The 25,110-nt window shown below is 42.3% G+C and overlaps 1 protein-coding gene across 1 annotated transcript in view; it reads right to left on the bottom strand.

Annotated features, from left to right (window-relative positions):
- OBSL1 (obscurin like cytoskeletal adaptor 1) overlaps positions 1 to 25,110 on the bottom strand; it is a 152,983-nt gene that overhangs the window by 76,443 nt on the left and 51,430 nt on the right. The window contains exons 9-12 of the mRNA XM_073634270.1: positions 20,344 to 20,616; positions 14,216 to 14,488; positions 11,387 to 11,659; positions 6,763 to 7,035 (exon numbers count right to left, since the gene is read on the bottom strand). Of these exons, the coding sequence (XP_073490371.1) occupies positions 6,763 to 7,035; positions 11,387 to 11,659; positions 14,216 to 14,488; positions 20,344 to 20,616 (1,092 nt within the window). The remainder of the gene's footprint in view (positions 1 to 6,762; positions 7,036 to 11,386; positions 11,660 to 14,215; positions 14,489 to 20,343; positions 20,617 to 25,110) is intronic.

The raw sequence follows: 25,110 nt of genomic DNA, 5'->3' as shown, positions 1-25,110 counted from the left end.
AGCTTCATTCACACCTAGGCGATATGAAACGTGGACAGAATTGCTGCGATTCTGGCAGTGCTTCCAAATCGTGGCAAAACGCGGGGCGCTTTTGCGATGCCATTACTTCGTAATGTCACCCCAATCATGGTGTGATTTTGCCACGATAAATCCTGCTGCAATCGTGGCACAAAGCTTGTCGCTCAAAAAGGAGCAAGAGCTTTCTTTGGGCAAAAACAGCATCGCACGTTGCGATTTGCTGCGATTGCAGCTTGATTTATAGCGCGACAATCACTGCAAAATCGCACCACGATTGGGGGTGCCATTAGGAACTGATGGCATCGCAAACCCGTCCCGCGTTTTGCCGCGATTTGGAATCGCGGGCAGAATCGCGGCTATTCCGCCTGCGATTCAAATAGCCTAGGTGTGAATGGAGCCTAAGGGGTTTATATATAATTGAAAGTAATACTCAACCCAACCACTAAAATCTCCAAAAACTAAACATAAAGTCATTTTAAATCTGCAGCTTTCAGCAGAAGTCCAGCCTAACACTGAAATCGCTACTTCTATAGACATCCACGATGTAACACTAACACTAATCTAGCCCTGTAAAGAAGAAATCAGTATACATACCTTTTATGAAGCCAATCCAACCCGAACCCTCGCTGAGCTGTCAGCCGCGGCTTCTCTGTGGAGTCGGGTGCAGAGGACACAGCCGACAACGGAAGCCCCGATAGTAACTCTATGGGTAACGTCACTCCCCATTCATTTCAAAGCCGTTGTTGGCTGTGTCCTCTGCAGAGTTTCCGCCGCTGGAGATCAGACCGGCTTCAGAAAAGGTATGTATACTGATTTCTTCTTTACAGGGCTAGATAGGCTAGTGTTAGGTCATGAATGTCTATAGATGTAGAGACTTTAGTGTTAGGGTGGACTTCTACTGTAGCCTCCCTGACGGTATGTTAGATTTTTGAATCTCAAAGCAGTACATTGTTTTGCATAGAAATTTGGCGTTTTATATTGTAGGCCTGTAATTCTTAGTACTAACTTGCTTAAATCTGTCCAAACAAGAGTCAGTAGACATCCCGGGTATGATAAAGTTTGAAACACAAAATGATAAATTATAATATAATAAATGACTATAAATAATTATATTTTAAAATATATATAATAATAATAAAATTAATTACCCCGCGAATCACTATTGCTCAATTCTGCAAGTGTTCTAATTTACTATCGCTGTTTCCAGCTGATCTAAAACCACTTTTGACGTAAAATGTCACTTTTTGGTTGCTATGGACAATCTCCAGTTTCCAGGCGGAAAGAACAGTATTTATAATATAAAACTGCATGCAGGGCACTGGACAAAGCATTAGGGACAAAAGGGAGGTGAAATGATTTGATACAGTAATGTCATCTGTAAGATTACAGTGTACTGTATGTGTTATGCTCGCAGGGAACGGAGCCCGGAACACAGAGCATCGGGCGGATGATTCGGAGGAGGACACAGTGGGGGGACATCGCAGGATCCTGGTGACAAGGTAAGTACGCAGTACCAGAATTCTGCAATTCAATCCCGAGTGTTGTTCGGGTTTACCGCTAATGGTACTGAAATTTAACCCAGAGCCACACTCGGGAAAACCGCCAGGGAGGTTAAAGCGGACCGTCCCCCCTTAACCACAATGTAGGATGTACCTGGCTCCCGCCTCCTCCCTATTTTTTTTTTTTTATATATATACACAATATATTTTTATTAAGATTTTCATCATAGGCAATCACAAAGAAAAAGAAAAGAACAGATTTTAAATGTACAGTAGAGCCTGTAGGCACATCAGGTACACAATAATGATGTGTGTTGTGTTGCGGATCTCAGTATACAGGCAGTCCCCCAGTTACGAACACAATAAGGACTGTAGGTTTGTTCGTAAGTGGAATTTGTTCAGAAGTCGGAACACTGCATTTGTAAGTGTAACTTCCACCTGTGCATGGATGTGGGATGTTCTGGGCGCTTGTTATGTTATCTGGGGCTCCTCTGGCCATGCAGTACATGTAGTACTGCAGTGTGGGATGTGTCCGGACGTGCTCGGAGGTATCCAGGACCAGCGTGGAGCACAAGTGGCCGGCATTTGAGGCCATTTGTAAGTAGGAGTCGTTCGTAACTCAGGTGTTCATAACTCGGGGACTGCCTGTATATTGTTGTAAACCTTCGTGTTTTTTCCTATGCATCCTATGCATTAAGGTGAAAAAACACATGGCAGTGACCGGCGCGCCCCAAGCCCCCCCCCGTATTACTTACCTGAGCACTGGAACTTGACCCGGCGGGGAGTGCTGTCTCTCTGCCTGGGGTTCTCGGCTTTTGATTGGATAGATTGATAGCAGCACAGCCATTGGCTCCCACCGCTGTCAGTCAAATCCAATCACGCGGGTGCCGGGGGGGCGGGGCCGAGTCATACATTCGCCGGCTATGGGTGCCGAATGCTAGCGCCCGCAAGGTAAGTCGCTCAGGAGAACGCCTCTTCTAGGGGGTTATCTGATGTGGGGAGGAGCCGCGAGAGCCACTGGGGGACCCCAGAAGAGGATGTTCGGGGCCACTCTGTGCAAAACGAGCTGCACAGTGGAGGTAAGTATGATATGTTTGTTGTTTAAAAAAAATAAAAAAAAAATAACCCTTACAATTACTTTAAGACAAAACTACAAATATGCATTGAAAAAGTTAAATACCAAAAAAACATGATTAAGTGTAGAAAGACAAGAAAAAACAAATAAACCAAGGACTCCAAGAAAGGAAGGGAAGAAAAAAAAAAAGGGGGTGGGCCTGTCGGCAAGATGTCTAATACTATATAAAAAGGTGGAATTTCTGAGGGTTTGGAGGTTAGGTATAGGAATCTAGGATAGTAGGGTTGCAAAATTAGGGTTATTCATAAAAGATCTTTTTTTTTTTTTAAGTGCTTTCTAATTTTTTGTGGCTGCAGGTTGGTACTTCCTCCTGTCTCACCCAGGGGAGAATGACTTTACGTATGCATGCGCAGATGTGCTGAAGGTCTCCGCCGGGCTTCGGGCCCCAGCAGAGACCTTCAGCAAATCTGCACATGTGCAGGTTTCTGTGCACAAACGTGCGAGGATGGCGCAGTGAGCGATGTCTGGGACCCCTCTACATGCACAGTTCAGGGTGTGAGTCACTTCCTGTCCAATTGACAACATTATCACTGTAGCAGGAAGGGATCACAGATCACTATCAACAGCTGGCAGAAGTTCTCCTGGTCTCCACTGTATCCAAAATTAAAAAAAGGAAAGAGTTACATTTGAACCCGCTGAGTTTTTCCTTTGTTCTGTTACTTGGTTGTCAACCCCACATGACCCCTCTGACAATCATGCTTGGTATGTGGCACGGTTCTTCGGTCTGACGCACAAAATCTCGTATTGTGCCCCCTATTGTGTGATTCTTTTTTTCCATGTTTTACAATACACTGCTCTTCTAACCTCTTCTTTGTCTTTACTCCTCGGTGATATTTAGGGCCGGCCATTAATGTATTAAAAGGGTCAGTGAAGGAAATGAATGCAGCTAAAAACCAGATGAGTCAGGACGGTGTGGGAACAGGCGTGATATTGTCGGGTTAACCAATTATCTTCCAGCATTGTTTAGTAAGGAATGGTCACAGCCCAATACCGCCATTTCTATTATTTGCTTTATATGGTAAACCTCCTGGAATTCCTATAAATAAACATATAGAGTGTACGGAGATTTAACACTGAGATGAAGATGAACTACTCCTAATCTTTCTAAAGGTGTTGTATAAAAATTTGTATCTATGGCAGTTGCTTTGGCAAGCACCGAAATGTGTGATAAAAAATACAATAAATAAAATTAAAAATGGGTTCAGAACTAAAAGTTTTACAGCATATAAAGGTATACTGGAAGCTTAAGAGTGCCGAGACAACAAAACACTGTGACTGTGTGTAGGGATAGGCGAACGGTTCAGCCCAAGCATGAGCCGTTTGCCGAACAATCGAATTTGCAGGGTGTTCGCCCCGATGAACACCCTGCAATGCACTGAGCGCTGCACAGTGCATCCTGAGCCCTGATTAGGCAAAGCTTTGCCCAATCAGAGCGCAGTGTAAGCTGGTTGTTAAGGAGCGGGGCCGGGAAGCTGGCCGCGGCATCCTTAACAACCGATGAGTTATCAGCTGTCAAGGTTTCCCTTCTGAATAAAAAAAAAAAAAAAAAGTGCTGGTAGAGCGGGCACATGATGAGAGGCCTCTCAGGGAGCGAGAGCATTTAAATTTTTTTCTATTTTTTGGGTCCGGTGGGCGTCTTGATTGGCGATGGATTTAGATTAAGAGACACTATTTTTTTATTTTTTAATAAAGGAATTGTCAAAAACGGTTTCTTGTGGTTATTACTTTTTGACACTTTTTTGGTGAATGGGTAGGGGTACGATTGACATGATACCCATTCACATAGGAGGGGGGACCGGGATCTGGGGGCTTCCAGATTCCGATAAGTCCCCCGCCCGTAGACCCTGACAACCACAGCCCAGGGTTGTCAGGAAGAGGGCCTTGTGCCCATCAACAGAGCCCCCCCTGCCCGAAGCTTCCACCACCCCATGTTGAGGGCATGTGGCCTGGTAAGGTTCAGCGGGGGGGGGGGGGGGGGGTGCATGCTCGGATAAGGGTCTGGTATGGATTTTGGGGGGACCACATGCCATTTTATTTTTTTATTTTGGCAAAAGCCGGGTGCTGGCAATTTTAACTGCAAGTCATTTTAAATGGGATTTTTTTTAGAAATTTCATTTTTTTCTGTAGCATGTTTTATGCATGCTGCAGATGCGCTACTTTACATACACATTAAGGGGACTCCCCAGGCACTATATTTAAATACATTTTTCCATTTTTATTGTGTCACTTTAAGCATCATTAAAATCACTGCTCCTAAAAAAAAAACGATTGTTTAAAAAAAAAAAAAAAATTATTGATACGTGTCCCCCAGGGCAGTACTCAGACCCCAATACCTTTTTATGGCCAATTACTTGCATATAAACCTTTAAAATGGGCACTTTTCATTTTTTCTGTTTAATCCCATAGACTTCGATGGGGTTCGCCATTCGGGTTAGAACATTTCCCATGTTCGGGAGTTCTGCTGCGAACCGAACGGGGGGGTGTCTTGTGGTGCCATTTATTTTGAATTGCCCCCCAATGCATTACTACAGAAGCAGGCAATGCATCCATACAGAGACCTGCCACAACGCACAATCCTGGGTGTTGTGTCTGTTTTTTTTGTGTGTTAAAGCAGAAGTAAACCCTTTTTATTTAATTGTACCTACAGGTAAACCATAATAAGGCTTACCTGTAGGTACAGTGAATATCTCCTAAGCTTGCACTGTTTAGGAGATAATCACACTGCATGCAGTCGGTGATGTCACCGGTGCATGCACTCTGAGGTGATGGCATACCCTTCAGAGCTCCGTGCGGCGCTCCATGACTCCCGCGCGTAAGGGTGGGAGTGACATCATCGCATCGCAACCAATCAGACGACCAGAGGACGTGAGCCTGGAAGGGGGACCGGGTGAAGATGGAAGCCTTGTCAGCAGTTACAGCGCGCCGCTGGAGGGCTTTGTCCTAAGGTATGTATTTCATAATGCACTGGTATGCGATGCATACCAGCACATTATACCATTGTCTTGCAGGGTTTAAAAAAAAAAAAAAAGTGCGGTTTACTACAGCTTTAAGGTGCACAAAGGGAAGGAGGGCGAGGAAGAGAAGGAAGGAAAGAAAAAGAGGATGTAGAAAGGATGGAGAGAGAAGGAGGGAATGAATGAAGAAAGGAAGGAAGGTAGGAAGAAAGGGAAGAGAGGGGGGGCAGAAAGGGAGGGGAGGAACGGAGGGATGAAGGGGAGGAAGGATAGAGTGGAAGGGAAGAGAGGGAGGACGAAAGGAAGAAATGGAAGGCAATTGGGGGAAGAAAAAAGGGCTTTGGAGGAAGGAAGAAATGGAAGGGAATTGGGGGAAGAAAAAAGGGTTTTGGAGGAAGGAAGGAAGGAAGGAAGGAAGGAAGGAAGGAAGGAAGGAAGGAAAGGGGGATAGGAAGGAAGGAAGGAAGGAAAGGGGGATGAAAAAAAGGAAGGAAGAGAGGAGGGTAAGAAAGAAGGGAAAGAAAATGGAAGGGAAAGAAAAGGGAAGGAAAAGAAAGGGGAAGGGAAAGATAAGGGAAGGAAAAGAAAAAGGGAAGGGAAAGATAAGGGAAGGAAAAGAAAAGGGAAGGAAAAGAAAAAGGGAAAGACAAGAAAAGGGGAAGGAAAGTAATGGAAAGGAAAGGATAAGGAATGAAGATAGGAAAAAAAGGAAGGGGAGGAAAGAAGGGCAGGAAAATAGAGAGAAGAAGGGAGGGAAAGAAGGTAAGAAGGGAGGGGAAGAGAGAAAGGTAAAGGAATCAGGAAGGCAGGCGAAATAGGTAGGAAGGGAGGGAGGGAGGGAGGGGGGGAGGAGTGGAAGGGGGAGGTAAAAAGGAGAACAAGGTAGAAATGTGTTTTCACTGTTGTCTACTGTTGGCCTCCAGCTTGTTATATCTCTTGGCCCATTGTGGTAGTAGAGGCAGCAGTTGTAACCTTGCCCTTCTGGGGGGCCGAAGGTCTTACCTAGATATAACAAAATGCCATCTTTACTGCCATCACCATGAGCAAGCATGTGGACATATTGTTCAAGGGAAGGAGGTTGAAGGAGTTGCTAAGGGAGTTATAATAAAAATACAATGTTAGTTTGATTTTAAAGCAGTAGATTCCACCCTTTTACCTTTCACTGTCACATTGAAGAATATAGAATCATCTCCGGCATCACAGACAAATTCCCCAGAGTCACATGGCTGTGCCGACAGGATGACCAGCTTGCGGTGTCTTCCATCACATTCCAGCCGGACTCCCTCACTCTCTTCCACTTTCTCTCCATCCTTGTACCAACGCACCACGACGTTCTCCCGAGACAGCTCACAGCTCAGGACCAGCTCCTCGCCGCTCAGGCATCTCTCGTCTGTGTCATCGTCTGCATTCAAGATCTTCACTGGAGGCTCTGCAAACACACAATTCTTTTTTGGTTCCACAACTAGACTGTTAAGGTGGCCATATATACATATGGAAATAATTGTTCGATGGAAACAATCCACATCCACACAAGGTACAGTGCTCCGACAGCCCCTGCTCCAATCAAATTCACTACTCAGAGAGAGTTTATAACAGGATTTAAAAATATGACTTCAGTAGAGATTGAAAGAAAATCAGTATGTGAATGACTTTTACTTTTGCAATCAATAATACAAATGACACACACTACCACATACAGAATAGCCACGCTACTGCTTGTCTGACAATTTCTTAATTATCACTACCATTTAAAAAAAGAAATACATTTATAGGTTCTAATATTAACATGCAAAAAAATACATTTCTCATTCTAAATTTTGAACATTGGTAAAATTATACTTCCAAACACATTTACAGAAATCTGTCTAGCTATAATTTTGAATAAATATCATTAAACATAAAACTATAATGAATGTTATTATTATTGGTATTATTATTTGTTATTAATAATATTTTCAAATTGCAGAGATTTGTCTATCTATAATTTTGTAGAATTATCATTAAACCTAATACTATAATGTGTAGAAAAATAACAATAATGATTATTATTATTAATAATAATATTTTCAAACAAATTGCAGAGATTTTTCTATCTATAATTGTGTATAATTATCATTAAGCACAGTAATACTATGATGTTTATTAATATTATTATTTTTTTAAACAAAATGCAGAGATTACGCTATAATTTTGTATAATTATCATTAAACACAAAACTATAATGTTTATCATGATTATTATTATAATTTGTTAATCTTATTCAGTATTCACAGTATATTAATTGCAAATGCAAAAAAAAAAAGCTTGGCAAGCTTCAAGCTGCTTTCTCTAAGCCTCTAAAGCTCCCTTAATGTGAGTGTTGATCGGCGCTTTAAACAAGCTACTAGCAGGCTTCAAACAAGCTTCAAGTAGTGCTGAAGCCTGCTAGCAGCTTCTTTAAAGTGGCAATCAGCACCCACATCGGGATCTGTGTTCAACATTTAGAAACTGGAGCTGAAGGGTTCTTTAAAAGCTTCAACGAAGCTCGCTGTAAGCTCTGCAAATGTTTTTTTTTTTTTTATGTACGTTAAAAGTTAGTTTATAGGACCAGACAGACCACACTTGATTGAAGTGAGTTGGCATACTCTTTCAAAATAATCCTTATGCTCATAGTTTCCTTGGAGTAAAATACTGTATACCCCTGTGTCAGTGACCAGTAAGAGCAGCAAAATGCTTTTCCAACAGCCATTGGAAGGAATATTGCCTCATTGTTGGTGTCATTGGGAAGAATGGTGCCCTATCATTGGTTTCATTGGGTGGAATGGTGTCCAGTCGTCGGTGTCATTGGGAGGAATAGTGCTGCATTGTTGGTGTTATTGGTAGGAGTAGTGCCCCATTGTTGGTGACATTGGGAGGAATAGTGCACCATTGTTGGTCACATTGGGAGGAATAGTGCCCCATCATTGGAGTCATTGGGTGGAATGGTGTCCAATCGTTGGTGTCATTGGGAGTAATAGTACCCCATTGTGTAATGATAAGGCCTTGCATGCAGGGCCTTTTCATTGCAGGGGCCGATTGACAGCAAGCAGCAGGCTGTAATTTGAAAAATGCTGTTCTAGACCCTCTGTTAGGCTTTTACTGCTGTCTGTGCCCCAATTGTTCATCTTCAATTTGTATCACTGTGATAATAAAAACAAGAAATAAAGACAATGGGGAGGCCCAAGGACAGGAAAGCAAAGACAGCAATAGAATTAGGAAATGATGAACACTCTACTCTACTAGAAGACCAATGTCCAAATCAAACATAAACTTAGAGTAGCCACTGATTTTCAATAATGACTAAATACGTTAAATTAAATAGTCACAGGAAATCAACGCAGTTCAGTGATGTATGTTTCTTCTTCAGGGCTAATAATAAATATATTATGTTACAGGCTACACCCATTGCTCTTCCTAATAGAGTCCATGATTGCCCACTCTTCACTAATATACACAAGGTAAAGTTCCAGTGCCTCCTCTTTATAGATCATGTAGCCTGTTACCTGTATTGTACTATTGAACAGTGCCCCATCATTGGTGTCAGTGGGAGGAATATTGCCCCATCATTGGTGTCACTGTGTCACCTGTATTGTACTATGTCTTAGCCCAGGGGTCTCCAAACTTTATAAACAAAGACGCAGTTGGCTATTCTTTAGATTTTAGGGGGGTCGGACTGTGGCCAGCGGGAGTAGAAAATGCCCTAGTATCAATAGGAATAAACAGTGTACCTTCTTTGCTATTTGGAGGAGGAATAGTGCCCCATAGTTAGTGTCAGTGGGAGGAATAGTGCCCCGTCATTGGTGTCAGTGGGAGGAATAGTGCCCCATCATTGGTGTCTGTGGGGGGGAATAGTGCCCCATCATTGGTGTCTGTGGGGGGAATAGTGCACCTTCATTGGTGTCAGGAGGAATAGTCAGCGTTAGTGTCAGAAACTATGCCCCACTGTTCGGAATAATGCCCAAAGGGCCAGATAAAAGCAAGGGCCGCATCCAGCCCCCAGGCTGCAGTTTGGAGACCACTGTCTTAGGCTAGTTTAGAGTTGCCACCTCATCCCTTTAAACCCGAACACATATGATTTATACAGGTTCTGATGCTAATTTAATGTAGATAAGGCACCTAGTGAGTTTAATTACCACATTAATCAGCCACAGAACCTGTGTAATTTTTATGTGTTTGGTTTTAAAGGGATGAGGTGGCAACTCTAGGCTAGTTGCACAGTCAGGGGAGTAAAAATTGTTGAGTTTTTTACTGATCTGAAATGAGGTGCATTGCTGTCTATGACAATGTTTCTCAACTCCAGTCCCCCCAACAGGTCAGGTTTTCGGGATTTCAAACTGATCAAATCACCTGTGTAAAATAATGGAAAGCCTGAAAACATGACCTGTTGTGGGTACTTGAGGACTGGAGTTGAGAAACATTGGTCTATCTATGGGATACAGCAGTAAAACAAAAACAGAATTATTTTCATTTGAGAGCCTAATTTACTCGCATACATATATTTATTCATCTATACGCTTATGCACCTTTACTTTACACATTACTCAGCTCTAAACACACAGTTTTTGGCCCCTAGCACACCGGCGTCACAAGTAAACATTAGTAAATTATGACACCTGTGTGAAAGGATTCTTAGCCTATGCATCAACTTATTACAATGGTATCTGAGGCTGGGTTCACACTGATACCACAGGACTATTGTACCACTATCATCCTACTTTGCCCTGCTACTTCGGTCCTACTTCCATCCGACTCAAATGAACAAGATAAGATTTTGCTCCTACGACTTGTCCTTTGACCAATCAAAACAATCCCAGAGTGACATAAATTCCTTTTACTGCTGCTGTAATCACCATGTAGGATGTCACAAGTCGGATAGTTAGGACGAGGATTCTACTTTGATCCAACTTCAATGATATTCAATGGGCTTAAGTAGGACTAAAGTCGGACCAAAGTAGTGCAGGGAGCATTTTCAAAGTTGGACCGACTTGTGTCGGACCAGTTAGGACGACTCTCATAGGGAAACATTGATTTGCACACGTCATGCGACATGAGCTCCCTGAGTTTGTTGTACAAGTGTGAAAAAAGAATGTTTGGCCAGACATACACTTTAAGTGATAACCACACACCAAAAAGTTAGGTAGATTCCAAGGTAGAGGTCACTGAAATTAAATGCAAATCTTGACTTTTCCTGGAAAAGTCGAGTTTGGTCCATCCCTTCCACCTTCTATGCCTTCTTATTGATCTTTTAATGGAATTTTTGGTTTCACCGACCAGGGCAAAGGAGTGGGCAGAAGGATCAGCTGCCCTGGGCGCAGCGTGTACTTTTGGGATGGGGGAGCCACAAGTTCCTTTTACTACAGTGTCATTACTACTTCTTTCAATCCAGCACTGGAAGCAGCAAGGAGAGAGCCAGGAGAAGGTGCAGGCTGTGCTCTCTCTCTCCTTCCTTCTCATAAGCTCGCACATAATGAGGGGGGGCACAATTTGCCATCTTTGAATTGGGCACTGAATGATCTTGTCCCGGCGCTGTCACCCACCAATGGAGTTTTTGAAAGCAGCAAGGAAAAGCAAAAATTAGCATATCATATAATATCAACAGCCTACTCTGGATCTAAGGAGAGCTTGAACATGCCTGTAATCTGTTTGTATGCATTGTTTCATCATATGCTCAGTGTGTATTGCCCGGGTGTCTAATAGGTTTTACTGTTAGAAGTAAGGCAATGACAGCCTCCAGTGCTGGAAAGGACCCGTGGACCACTGACCTGTCACCATCACATTGTAGAAGACAGAGTCGTCTCCGGCGTCACAGACAAATTCCCCAGAATCCTCCGGTGTGGCACGTGCGATAATCAACCTGCGATGTCTTCCGTCTGACTCCAGCCTGATGTTGGCACCTTCCTCTATCTCCACCCCATCCTGGTACCAGCGCACCTGAGCATTGTCTCGGGACAGCTCACAGCTCAGGACTATGGGATCTCCACTCAGGTGCTTGTGCTCGGTGTCATCACCCGTGTTTATGATCTTCACTGGGGGATCTGGGGAGAGAATGACAATAAATCTATTAGCTTTCTGGATCCCTAAAAGGCCATGCTTCCACATAAGGTGCCCACTACTTATTTAGCAAATTAAAATGCTCAAAGTAATACAATCCGATTTTTAAACATTTCTGTTGTCACCTCTGGATACGTATAGCCATATTATTATTGTTATTTTTATTATTATACAGGATTTATATAGCCCCAACAGTTTGCACAGTGCTTTACAATGCTAGGGAAAACAGTACAGTTACAATAAAATTCAATACAAGAGGAATCAGAGGGCCCTGCTCTTTAGAGCTTACAATCTAGAAGGGAGGGTCAAGTGATAGAAAAGGTAATAACTGTGGGGGATGGGCTAATGGAGAAAATGAAAGTACAGTTGTTAGGTGGAGGCAGAATAGGCTTCTCTGAAGAGAGAAGTTTGTAGGGATCGCCTAAAAGTAAAAAGAGTTGGAGACAGTGAGACAGATTGGTAGATGCTGTCATATAAGTAAGTATATGCATGAACCAATCTGATTCAATAATGGTATGGGCTTAGAATCTAGGGGACGATAGAGAAAAAAAAATTAAATAATTAATTAATAAAATAAAATGTGTAAATAAAAAGAAAATGCAATTTTTTTTTCTTTTATTTACACTTTTTTTTTAAATTTATGTATTCATTTTTTTTTCTTTCTATTGTCCCCTAGATTCTAAGCCCATACCATTATTGAACCAGATTGGTTCATGCATATACATACTTATATCAGATACTACTTTACTTCTATGCTGTTATGACAGCATCTATTGATACATATGCATTTATGTTTCAGTTGACATTATTAATGGATACTGGGAGATCTTTGGTGACAAATTCCCCCATCCCGGCTATGTCTGCCCCCCGTTTGTGCTCTGTTGGGTTGGTTTTTCTTCTGCCTCCTCCTACTGCCGCTTTGATTATCCAGCAATTGGTAGTCTGATCAAGCCTTCGGTGAGTATAGGGCCATGTGTTTTGGACCCTCTTGACTAATTGTCACGATACCATCTCTGTGTTGATACTTATTTGGTTCATTATACCCCCTACAGATGTACTACACACGCATCTACCCCTGTTGAAGCGAGCATGGTCTTGCGAAACATGTTGGAATACTTTTCATGCCTGTGTACTTTGCAATTCACATTTTATACCATGATACGTGTAATGACATTTTTTTACTGTATGTATCATTTCAGTGGCTTGACTATGATTCATGTTTATGTTTGCATGACAATTTTAATATATTTTGAGACTGCATTTACTCTGTCAATTGTTGGCTAACCGCATTCACCTCATTTAAAGTCCCGGGGCAATTTCTTGCTTTTTCAGGGGGGGAAATCAGGGTTCGGGGAATGGGGGTGAGAGGGCCAGGTATTGAAGATAAGGATATCGATTTGCATGTTTCTTGGAAGCATCTGAGGGTTGGGCCAATAAGGGGATGGAGATGGGTGTCAATCGGGACGTGTTTTGAGAGTGTCCAAGGTAGTTAGTGAAGGGGTAGTGAGGTGAAGGAAGGTTGACCCAGTCTTTAAGTCTGTTATGAATATTCCAATCTATAATTCTGGTGAGCTGGCATGCGAGGTAATAATTCCTAATGTCCGGAAGGCCTATCCCTCCTTTGAGCTTAGGTAGAGCGGGGTGTGAATAGCTAATTCTGGGTCTGCGGTCTCCTCTTATAGACTCTTATAGCTTTGAAAAAAATGCAGTGGGGATGTGGATTGGTGCTGCTTGCATAATGTAGAGAAGGCGAGGTAGGGCGTTAATCTTTAAAATGGCTGCTGTACCAAGAAAAGATAGGGTTGTTCCACCCTTTGAAATCGTCGGTAAGGCTTTGTAAGATAGGTAGATAATCATTGTTGTATACATTTCTTAGGTGTCGAGAGAGTTGAATCCCCAAATATGTTATATCATCTTCCTTCCATCGGAAAGAGAAGTTGCTCTTGCATTGGGTGACTATTCGTTTAGGGAGAGAGACATTCAGGACATAGGATTCGGTAAAATATCTTGAGGTTAGAGATTATTCTAAATTGGCGAAATTCTGCTAAGAGGTTGGAAAGTGAGTTATGTGGTGAGAAAAAGAAGGATGGCATTGGCGAAAGCCACTAATTTATACTCTTCTGGATTGTTTCTGAATCTGTATAGGAAGGGTTCTAAGGTAAGTACAAACAGTATTGGGGAAAGGGGGCAACCTTGCCTCGTGCCATTATGGATGGAGAAGGCATTTGACAGGAAGCCGTTGACTCGGACTCTTGCAACTGGGCTGGAGTAGAGAGCCATTATGAAGCTTAATAAGCACACTGGATTTTTAATGAATTCACTTTATATCAATGAGAGTACAATGGGAGGATTTGAAAGGGAGGACTAGAAGGGCACCCTAACCTCCACAGTGGGTGGCCACAGAGTCAGGAACTACAGAAGAGAACGCAGGTGGCTGATGTTCCAGATACAACAGATACAAGGAATGGTCAACGGGCCCAGAACGGAAATACCAATGTTGGCTAGAGCAGGTCTCCAGAATGCTCTCAGATATCACTTACCAGTCACTGTCACATTGTAGAAGATGGAGTCATCTACCGCGTCACAGACGAATTCACCAGAGTCCGATGTGTCTGCCGATAAGATGATCAGTCTGCGGTGACAGCCGTCCGCCTCTAACACAATGCCGCTGCCGTCATGTAGCTCCTCGCCATCCTTATACCAGCGCACCGTAGCGTTCTCTCTGGACACCTCACAACTCAGCTCAACACGCTCCCCGCTCATAAAGGTATGCTCAGAATCATCATTCGTGTTTATTATCTTAACTGGGGGATCTGGAAAACAAACAAAAATGCCTTACAAAAAAAGACTACAAAGTTGCATTAATGCAAATACCATCAACAGGTAAGCACATCCAAATGCATGCTGAGGAGAGAGCATAGTGACAGTGATGAGACAGGGAGACGAGGTCATCATTTTATGCACTGCTTTTGTAAAGTCTAATTGCTACTTAGGTTTAAAGTAGAACGCTAGCCAAAAATAACTGGATAAAAATAAACAACCTTTTACAAGATTAAATTACAAAAACGCATTTTCTGCAACATTTACCATCAATGCAGAGATTTCCTCTGAAGTGCCTTTTTTTCTGCAGCTAGATGTCCTCAATCTGACGGCCAGGGTCTAACCACTTCCTCCAAGTCCCGATCCTCCTGGAGCCGCCCCCAGCCTGTGACTAAACAGTGGGGCCAGGTTCCACATGTGTGCAAACAGGATGCGGATTTAGCCACATCCAATTCGCATGACATGTAAGTGTGAACGGCTCGCAATGAAGCCAGTTCACACATGTTGGGGGTGGCTGCGGTCCGCATTCCAAAGGGGTCCTGTTCATCTTTGGGTCCGGTTCAGGTGCGAATTCAGGCAGAGATTTGAACCTGATTCGCACCTGAACCGGTGAACAGAGACGCACCGGACCCCATGTGTTAACCGCAGCCGCACATATGTGAACCCGGCCTCAAATGAGAAGCAGCACAGGGATGGTCCTATGGTGCCTTGAAAAAGTATTCATATCCCTTGACATTTTCCACATTTTGTCATGTTACAACCAAAAACGTAAATGTATTATATTGGGATTTTATGTGATAGATCAACACAAAGTGGCACATAATTGTGAAGAGGAAGGAAAATGATAAATGGTTTTCACAAGTTTTTACAAATATGTGAAAAGTGTGGTGTACATTTGTATTCAGCCCCCCCTGAGTCAATACTTTGTAGAATCCCCTTTCACTGCAATTACAGCTGCAAGTCTTTTTGGGGATGTCTCTAAAGAGTGACATCTTTGCACATTCTTCTTTACAAAATATCTCAAGCTCTGTCAGATTGGATGGAGAGCGTCTGTGAGCAGCAATTTTCAAGTCTTGTCACAGATTCTCAATTGAATTTAGGTCTGAACTTTGACTGGGCCATTCTAACACATGAATATGCTTTGATCTAAACCATTCCATTGTAGCTCTGGCTGTATGTTTAGGGTCGTTGTCCTGCTGGAAGGTGAACCTCCGCCCCAGTCTCAAGTCTTTTGCAGACTCTAACAGGTTTTCTTCTAAGATTGCCCTGTATATAAAATCATAAAAAGGATTTGATTAAAAAAAAAGATTGCCCTGTATTTGGCTCCATCCATCTTCCCATCAACTCTGACCAGCTTTCCTGTCCCTGCTGAAGAAAATCATCCCGACAACATGATGCTGCCACCACCATGTTTCACGGTGGGGATGGTGTGTTCAGGGTGATGTACAGTGTTAGCTCCCCCCCCCCCCCCACATAGCGTTTTGCTTTTAGGCTAAAAAGTTCAATTTTGGTCTCATCTGACCAGAGCACCTTCTTCCACATGTTTGCTGTGTCCTCCACATGGCTTCTCACAAACTGAAAATGAGAATTCTTATGAATTTCTATCAACAATGGCTTTCTTATTGCCACTCTTCCATAAAGGTCAGATTTGTGGAGAGCACGACTAATAGTTGTCCTGTGGACAGATTCTCCCACCTGAACTGTGGATCTCTGCAGCTCCTCCAGAGTTACCATGGGCCTCTTGACTGCTTCTCTGATTAATACTCTCCTTGCCTCTGAAGGCTTCACAGAACAGCTCTATTTATACTGAGATTAAATTACTCACAGGTAGACTCTATTTACTAATTAGGTGACTTCTGAAGGCAATTGATTCCACTAGATTTTAGTTAGGGGTATCAGAGTAAAGAGGGCTGAATACAAATGCACACCACACTTTTCAGATATTTATTTGTAAAAAATAATTGAAAATCATTTATCATTTTCCTTCCACTTCACAATTATGTGCCACTTTGTGTTGGTCTATCACATAAAATCCCAATAAAATACATTTACGTTTTTTGGTTGTAACATGACAAAATGTGGAAAATTTTAGTGGGTATGAATACTTTTTCAGGGCAACGTATCTCTCTGTCAATCTGCTCTCCTCCTATCAACATGCTTCTAGTCAGCAAATGAACTGATTGGCTTCTTGTGCTTTTTCTTCCTCTCACACTCCAGCACAGCTGTACAGGAATTGTAAAAGGCTGATAACAGGTCACATTCAAGTACAGTGCTGAATAATGTACCTGCTATTGCTGTAGTCCATTTTTACACCTCTAGTAGCCTGCCCAACAGCTGGCGTTCCCCTGCCCTGCCATTTTGCTAGGACGTTGCTATGATGATCAAGCCGATGCTTTAAAATCCAAGAAAGAACGCCCTCCCCGGGGATGGCATCCTCCCATCCTGCCTTTTTGCTAGGATGTTGCTAAGGCACTCCCAGCTATTATTGCTCACCCCTATCCTCACAAGAGCGAGCTCTCAAACACTCAGCTCAGAACTACTGCATCAGGGGAGAGAAAGTGCATGTAAGGGGGTTTGATCAGGACAAAGAGCTCATTCCAGTAGTGGCAGGGGTGAGCAGTAACATCTGGGAGTGCATTAGCAATGTCCTAGCAATGAGGCAAGATGGGAGTTTTTCAACCAGGCTTCACCAAAGTAAGTAAATGGCCCACACCTATAGCAAGGGCATTATATAAGCTGCACAGTTTGTTTTTTATCTACAAACTCCCCTTGCCTACATAGGAACTTTTTTTGGTGAAGATGAATTAACCATTTAAACTTGCACCAGTCACTAATCCTTAGGCTGCTAACAGAGCAGGCTTTATGTTTTTTGCCAGAACCTGATGAAGGAGGAATACTTCTAAAATTATCAATGATATACAGGATTTATATAGAGCCAACCATTTGCACAAATCAAAGGAAGACAGTACAGTTACTATACAATTCAATGCAAGAGGCATCAGAAGGGCCTTGCTCAAGAGAGCTTACAATTTAAAATATCTAATCTGGGCTCTTACATTTGTGTAAAAAGAAGAAATAAGAGTGGTGTGCTTATTTAGTAAAGTGACATGAATTAATATACTTAAAGAATGAACATGAGAAGTATCCAAAACATACAAATAAATAAATGTGAATAAAAGTCCAACTAAAGCCCAATGGTAGGAGTCAGTTTATATAAAGATAAAAAATCTCATAGGGGGTAACTTGATAGAAGAAAAAAACAGATAACACATCAATCCAAACATCGACGGTTATATTTATGAATTGGCCGCTCACCTCCAAAAATGACCCAAAGGTCAAACAAGGCTCATCAGATAGTCAGATAAGAAATCCTGCTGATGGATCTGTAAAGACATCCAGGTCCCAAGCGAAGACGAAGAACTACGTCCAGATCTTAGTATCAACACATCTTGGGAAACTCCATATGTAGAGGAAACAGCTCGCACCAAGAAATGGCACTTCTTGCATAAATGGCGCTCAAAAGAAAACAAAGAACAGCCATAGTGCAATGTTGACAAATAAAAAAGTACATTTATTAAGTAAAAGAAGCTTCTTACATCAAGTAAGAATAAAAATCGCAGTAAAAAACAATGGGAGTAGTGACAAACTCGCCTCCTCACCACACTTCCATATAACGCCAACGGAAATGACGTCACAAGGCTCCACCCAACACGTTGCGTCACTGGTCACGTGACTTCCTCAGTGATCATCCTACTCCCAATGTTTCTTACTGCGATTTTTATTCTTACTTGATGTAAGAAGCTTCTTTTACTTAATAAACTTACTTTTTATTTGGCAATATTGCACTATGGCTGTTCTTTGTTTCCTTTGAGCGCCATTTATACAAGAAGTGCCATTTCTTGGAGCGAGCTGTTTCCGCTGCATATGTAGTTTGCCAAGATGTGTTGATACTAAGATCTGGACGTAGTTCTTAGTCTTCGCTTGGGACCTGGATGTCTTTACAGATCCATCAGCAGGATTTCTTATATGACTATCCGATGAGCCTTGTTTTTGGAGGTGAGCGGCCAATTCATAAATGTAACAGTCAATGTTTGGATTGATGTGCTGTCTGTTTTTTTCTTCTATCAAGTTACCCTTTTATTATCTTTATTTAAACTGACTCCTACCATTGGGCTTTAGTTGGACTTTTATTCACATTCAATTATTTGTATGTTTTGGATACTGATCATGTTCATTCTTTAAGTATATTAATTGATGTCACGTTACTGAATAAGTGCACCACTCTTATTTCTTCTTTTTACATTTGATTATGCAGTGTTTTTTGGGTACACTACCAAGTGGTTGCAGGTAATTCACGGTCACTATACAAAGAGAGCACCAAAAGAAAAATTCTTAGGAGTCCAAAGTCTTTATTGTTCAACTGGTTACAACAAGCAAAGGACATCCAGTGGGGTTGATTTAAGTCATATAGACTGTGCACTTTGAAAGTGCAGTTGCTCCAGAGCTTAGTAAATGAGGTAAAGCTTCACTTTACAAAGAATACCCAATCACACGCAAGAAAAGAAAACAAAAAAAACCCCAGCATTTTGCTTGCACATGATTGGATAATATAAGTCAGCAGATCTCAACCTCATTTACTAAGCTCTGGAGCAACTGCACTTTGTAGAGTGCAATTGTGTTTGCCATGCACAGTCTATTTGCCTTTAGTAAATCAACCAAAATGTCTTTTGAGGGCACACAATCCCCCTCCAAAATGCATTGGAGGTCATTTGCTCTGCTTGTTGTAACCAGTTGAACAGTGGCGGCCGGTAGAATTTTTTTTTTGGGGGGGCGGCAAACAGTTTTCCACCCCCACGCCCGCTGGTCGGTCAGTCAGTAGCACTTACCCCATCACCGGCTGCTTCCCCTGCTCGGCGGTGGCCTCCCGTTCTCCAGGTCATCACAGCGATGGTGGTGGCTTCTGTTTCCTCCCTCCTCCTCGGCGGCCAATCGGAGTCTTCTCTTTTCAGCCAATATGAAAATGGGTCTCACACCCGCTTCTGATTGGCCTTTTTGGAATCAGTGTTTCAACAGCGAATGTTCATTCGCTGTTGTAACACACCTTGGTGGGCTCAGGTCGCACTCCCTGCGACCCGAGCACCCTATTTTGAAGCCTATTAGAGCCTCTGGCTCTAATCAGGTGGTTAAAAAAAAAACCTGGCCACTGTAATTCATGCTCCTGGTGCCCTGAAATGGGCCAGACACATGAATAGGGGGCGGCCGCGGTGGCCATGGATAGATTCATGCTATGCATGAATCTATCTATTGCATATAGGGGGTGGCCTGGAGAGAGGGGCCAGCTCCCGGGGCTCCCCTAATGAACGGGCCGCCCCTGCAGTTGAAAAATAAAGACTTTGGACCCCAAAAGATTTTTCATTTGGTGCTCCTTGACCTATTACACGTGGATTTCTCATTTTGGGTGAATGTCTTCTCCTGGGGGGGTCTTTGTGGTGAGCTGCTGAATACAGACCCAATGGGCTCAAGTAATGTCTTTGTTAACATTTTGATAACCTGTAAAAATTGGTGTCCAGCACCCCATTACCCCTAGAAAGTCCATCTCACAGGGGTTCAGGCAGCAGTAAAGCTCTCCTTCCCACTGTGGCATGGCTGCTCAACCTGTGGCCCTCCAGCTGTTACAGAACTACAAGTACCATCATGCCTCTGAGAGTCATGCTTGTAACGGTCAGCGGCTTGCAGTGCCTCATGGAACTTGTAGTCCCGCAAACAGCTGGAGGTCCACAGGTTGAGCACCCATGACTACGGAGTCACCCCTGATCCCTTTGGGATATCTGCACACAGATTTACTGACCTTTCACCGATACGTTGTAAAAAACGGAATCATCGCCAGCATCACAGACAAACTCTCCGGAATCCTGCGGCTGCACAGAAAGGATGACCAGCCTCCGGTGACAACCATCCGCCTCAATCGTGAGGTTGTCGCTTTCCTCCAGTTCAATGCCATCCTTGTACCAGCGCACAACGGCGTTCTCTCTGGACATCTCACAGCTCAGGACCATGCGCTCTCCGCTCACATGTTTGTGTTCTGTGTCGTCACTGGTGTTCACGATTTTCACTGGAGGCTCTAAAGTGATACAAAAGTGTGTTAGGGGCCAAAAAATACAATTATTGAAGCCTAACATCAGCCACTTTGTGTAACTTTAAGGCTAGGTTCAGACCTTTGCGTGCAAGCAAAATTGTGCGTTTTTCTGACACGCAGAGAAATGCGCTGCCCTTTAGCAAATGCATGGCGGTGTCATTCATTTTTAATAGTATCCTCACCCATTTGCAAACTGTTAGAATAACATATATTAACAAATGAATGAATGGATGAGATCTTTTCAGAATAATTAAGTTTAATATATATACGGTATTTATATCTCTTCTATGTATGGATAAGGTGAAATTATATATATATATTATATTTGTGAAAATATACATTGTTATAAACTTCATAAGCAGTTCTATGTAGAGTCAACATGTGTTAGTAATTAAGAGTGAGCTGAGTTCTCACCTCCCCCATCACAGATGAGAAGGAAGGTTTTACATTACTTAAGATGAAAAAGTTTCAAATGTTTGTTAAGAATATAAGTTTCTTTTTACAAAATTTCTTGATTAAGATATATTTTTACATTGGCATTATCAGCCAGAATCAATTTGGCGGAAGTTTTTTTACCACCTTCCTTCCTTTGATCAGAGGGGAGAAAGTGAAAGACAGAAATTTAGTTCTGAAATATTGAACGAACCTAGAGGAAAAATCGATTGATTGATGATTGTGAAGACCTGAGAATTTCATCTGGAAATCAGAAGTCTTGAAAGACGGTTATTTGAGTTCAGCGCATAAGGAACAGTTTTATATTCAGTGAGTAAAAATAATGGATTGTGTTGATTATCTAGCTAATGAAAGTCAATTGTAATTTAAAGGTTTAGCCAATCAAGTGTCAGACACTATTTTGCGGAAATCAATGTATGAGCAATGTTTACAGGCTAATACTGAAATTGATAAGGCTAGATTCTCATTAGCTAAAACAAAAAAGAAATTGCGTAACGTAATGAAGTTAGTTACGGTCTTTAATTCAATGGTTTATGATGTGCCGGAAAAACATATGATTTGTGTTGTGAACAAATCAGGAAGTGTATCGGAAATTACACTAACACATAAGAATTTATATATTGGACAATTAGTGACTGAGAAATGTGTATTGGAACAGAAAATGAATGAATTAGAGGAACTGTTTAAACAAAGAGAAAGTTGTGTTGCCTTTTTGAATCGGAGAGAGGTTGAGAATGAGCGTATTATAATATTATAACATCATATATTAACACAAAATGTGCGTATTTTCCTGTGTGCCAAACTGCATGGTACCGCAGCACCTTGTGGTTCCTTGTGACATGTTTTTGAAAAACAGTCGGGAACGTCTTTTCCATGCTTCCAGCACATAGCAATAAATAAATAATAGGTTGTCCTGCATGCGGCGCGCAGGAACGTGCAGAAACGTGTCAGTGCTCGTTCGCACCTGTAAGTGTGAATCAAGCTTTAGACCTTGTTCACAGAGGTGGTAAAAACAAGCAGGTCAGCCACGTTTTTTTACTGCCCCCAAGATCCTACCTCCAAAAGAACATGGTGGTCACTCGGGTGAGCACACATTACAATTTTAACTTTCCAGACAGAGTTTGTGCAGAATTTTACCATTTGCCAAACTTTCCTATTGAAGCCAATGGGTCTACACTGCAACCTTGAGCCAAATGGTGGGCTTGTCGTTGCAACAGTGTGAATTCCTGCTCCTGAAAATGATCCACTGTGGACCACTTTTCAGAGGGATGGTCAGGGACTGCCATTAGTGTCAACCTATCCCTAGAGAGAGTGGAAAGGCGTTACAATTTCTATCTACTGTAATCTTTATTTCCACCTGTGACCTCATTGGGGAGATTTTCTCTCCCTTCTTGTTCCTGTGACACCCTTACATGAACTGGGGGCTCTGGTGGTCACCAGGACAGTACAAGACATCAAATGACATTTCAAATGATTTTCTGGTTAATCATGGTATAGGGGTCACCATGAGAAAGGACTAATGGTGGACCAAGGGTCACCTGTTCATGACCAATATTCCCCCCCCCCCCCCATTAAATTACAGGCCAAGTGAAAACACTTTTGTCTGAAAGCAGTCTCTGCATTTGGGGTGTACATCCCTGTGACCAGCACACAGCCATTGTGTTATTCAGCCTGTCATTGATTTTGATGGGCTGCTGGCAACAGGGTGTACACTGTACCTTTGCCTCCTAGGCACCTGAATATGCCTGTTTTTTATGCTGTAAGGGCCAAACTGCATCATAATGCATGGACACACCTTTTGTGGGTACAATCAGTTTTAGGAATTATATTCAACACACCTGTAAATCCCTCACTGCATAACAGGCACCCTTCCACTTACCAATAGTTTACCCACTTCACCACTAAAAATAACTTGGGACTTCTAGGTAGAGTGCTGTCCCCCCTAAAATCCAGTCCACTGGAACGTTCTAACATTTTAGTGCTCACAAAGTTGTACATCCAATGGTGTCATGATCCATAATACTCAATCTAATGCTGCCCTCCTCAAGCGGCAAAACTTCAGACAAAAATTGTAAAAAAGACACAGAATGACGCAAACAACTAGTGCATTATTATTATTATTATAATACAGGATTTATATAGCGCCAACAGTTTACCTAGCACTTTATTACCACAATCAACATTTATTGAATACAAAAGTCAAAAACATACTCACAAACATGAGAAGGAGCAAGTGTTTCAAAACACTAAAACTCCAGCTTTAGGTGATGTCATATTCACTATGGCTGGAAGGCTGACAGGTTTCGGGGACAGGCCCCCTTCCTCAGAGCTCTGAAGAAGGGGACATGCCCCCCCCCCCCAAATCTGGTTGGAAGGAACACCAAATGTCCCCCAAAACCTGGTTGGAACTTTAATGTCCCCCGAAACCTGGTTGGAAGTCTGACGAGTTTTGGGGACATGCCCCCTTCCTCAGAGCTCTGAGGAAGGAGGCATGTTCCTCCGAAACGCTTCAGCATACCAACCATAGTGAATATGGCATCACCTAAAGCTGGAGATGTGTTTTAAAACGCTTGCTCCTTCTCATGTTTGTGAGTATATTTTTGGCTTTTGTATTCAACAAAAGTTGGCAGTGGTACTGCATTAGGGGTTTGCACCCTCCTGTGTCTTTTCATCCCCTAAAATTGCATACCAGGCCCTTAAGGTCTGGTATGCATTTTAAGGGGGATCCTCGTGCAAAAAAACACACACAAAAAAAAAGAATGGCATGAGTTCTCCTGCAAAATGGAAAAAAAGGCTTTAACCACTTGCCGACCATCCGGCACAGTTATACTGCGGCAAGGTGGCTCAGCTGCACGAAATGACATACTGGAACGTCGTTTTGTGCACTAGCCTGGAAGACGGATCTCTGCTGTCCCAGTCAGACCGTCCCCCATACAGTTAGTAAACCCACCCAGGGAACACAATTAACCCCTTGATCGTCTCTGATGTTAACCCCTTCCCTGCTCGTCATTTATACATTGATCAGTGCATATTTTTAGAACTGATCACTGTAATAATGTCACTGGTCTCAAAGTGTCCGATCTGCAATGTCGCAGTCCCACTAATATTTGCTGATCACTGCCATTACTAGTAAAAATAAATAAAAATGCCATAAATCTATCCCCTATTTTGTACACGCAATAACTTTTGCGCAAACCAATGAATATACACTTATTGGGATTTTTTAATTAAAAATATGTAGCAGAATACATATTGACCTAAACTGATGAAGAAATTTGATTTATTAATTTGATTTATTAATTTTTTATTGGATATCTTTTATAGCAGAAAGTAATAAATATTGTTTTGTTTTTTTTTTCATAATGTCATTTTTTCATTTTTTGTTTATAGCACAAAAAGTAAAAACCGCAAAGGTGATAAAATACCACCAAAAGAAAGCTCTATTTGTGGGGGAAAAAAAGAAAATCAATTTATTTGGGTACAGCGTTGCATGACCACGCAATTGTCAATTAAAAAAACGCAGTGCCGTATCGCAAAAAATGGCCTGGTCATTAAGGGGGCAAAATCCTTCTGGTCCTTAAGTGGTTAATATACGTTAAAGAGTGTCTAAACCCAAAAGCAAAAATGTAAAATATTGCAACGTACGAGTCCTTAAGCCTCGTACACACGATCGGATTTTCCGACGGGAAATGTGTGATGACAGGCTGTTGGCGGAAAATCAAACCGTTTCTACGCTCCATCAGGCAATTGTTGTCGGATTTTCCGCAGACAAATGTTGGATGGCAGGCTTTAAAATTTTCCGCGGACAAATGTCTGTTGTCGGATTTTCCGATCGTGTGTACACAAGTCTGTCGGACAAAAGTCCAAAGTACAAACACGCATGCTCGGAAGCAAGCACGAGCCAGAAGCAGTCGGTCTTGTAAACTAGCGTTCGTAATGGAGAATTCACATTCGTAACGCAGCAAATTATGAAATGTTGAAATGCAGCGCACAATTCTCTTCTTCTTTAATGGGATAATAATGAAG

Source organism: Aquarana catesbeiana, linkage group LG06 (genome assembly GCF_042186555.1).
Source record: "Aquarana catesbeiana isolate 2022-GZ linkage group LG06, ASM4218655v1, whole genome shotgun sequence".
Lineage (NCBI taxonomy): Eukaryota > Metazoa > Chordata > Amphibia > Anura > Ranidae > Aquarana > Aquarana catesbeiana.
Note: the sequence above shows the minus strand (reverse complement) of the source record. Positions and strands in the feature narration are given on the sequence as shown.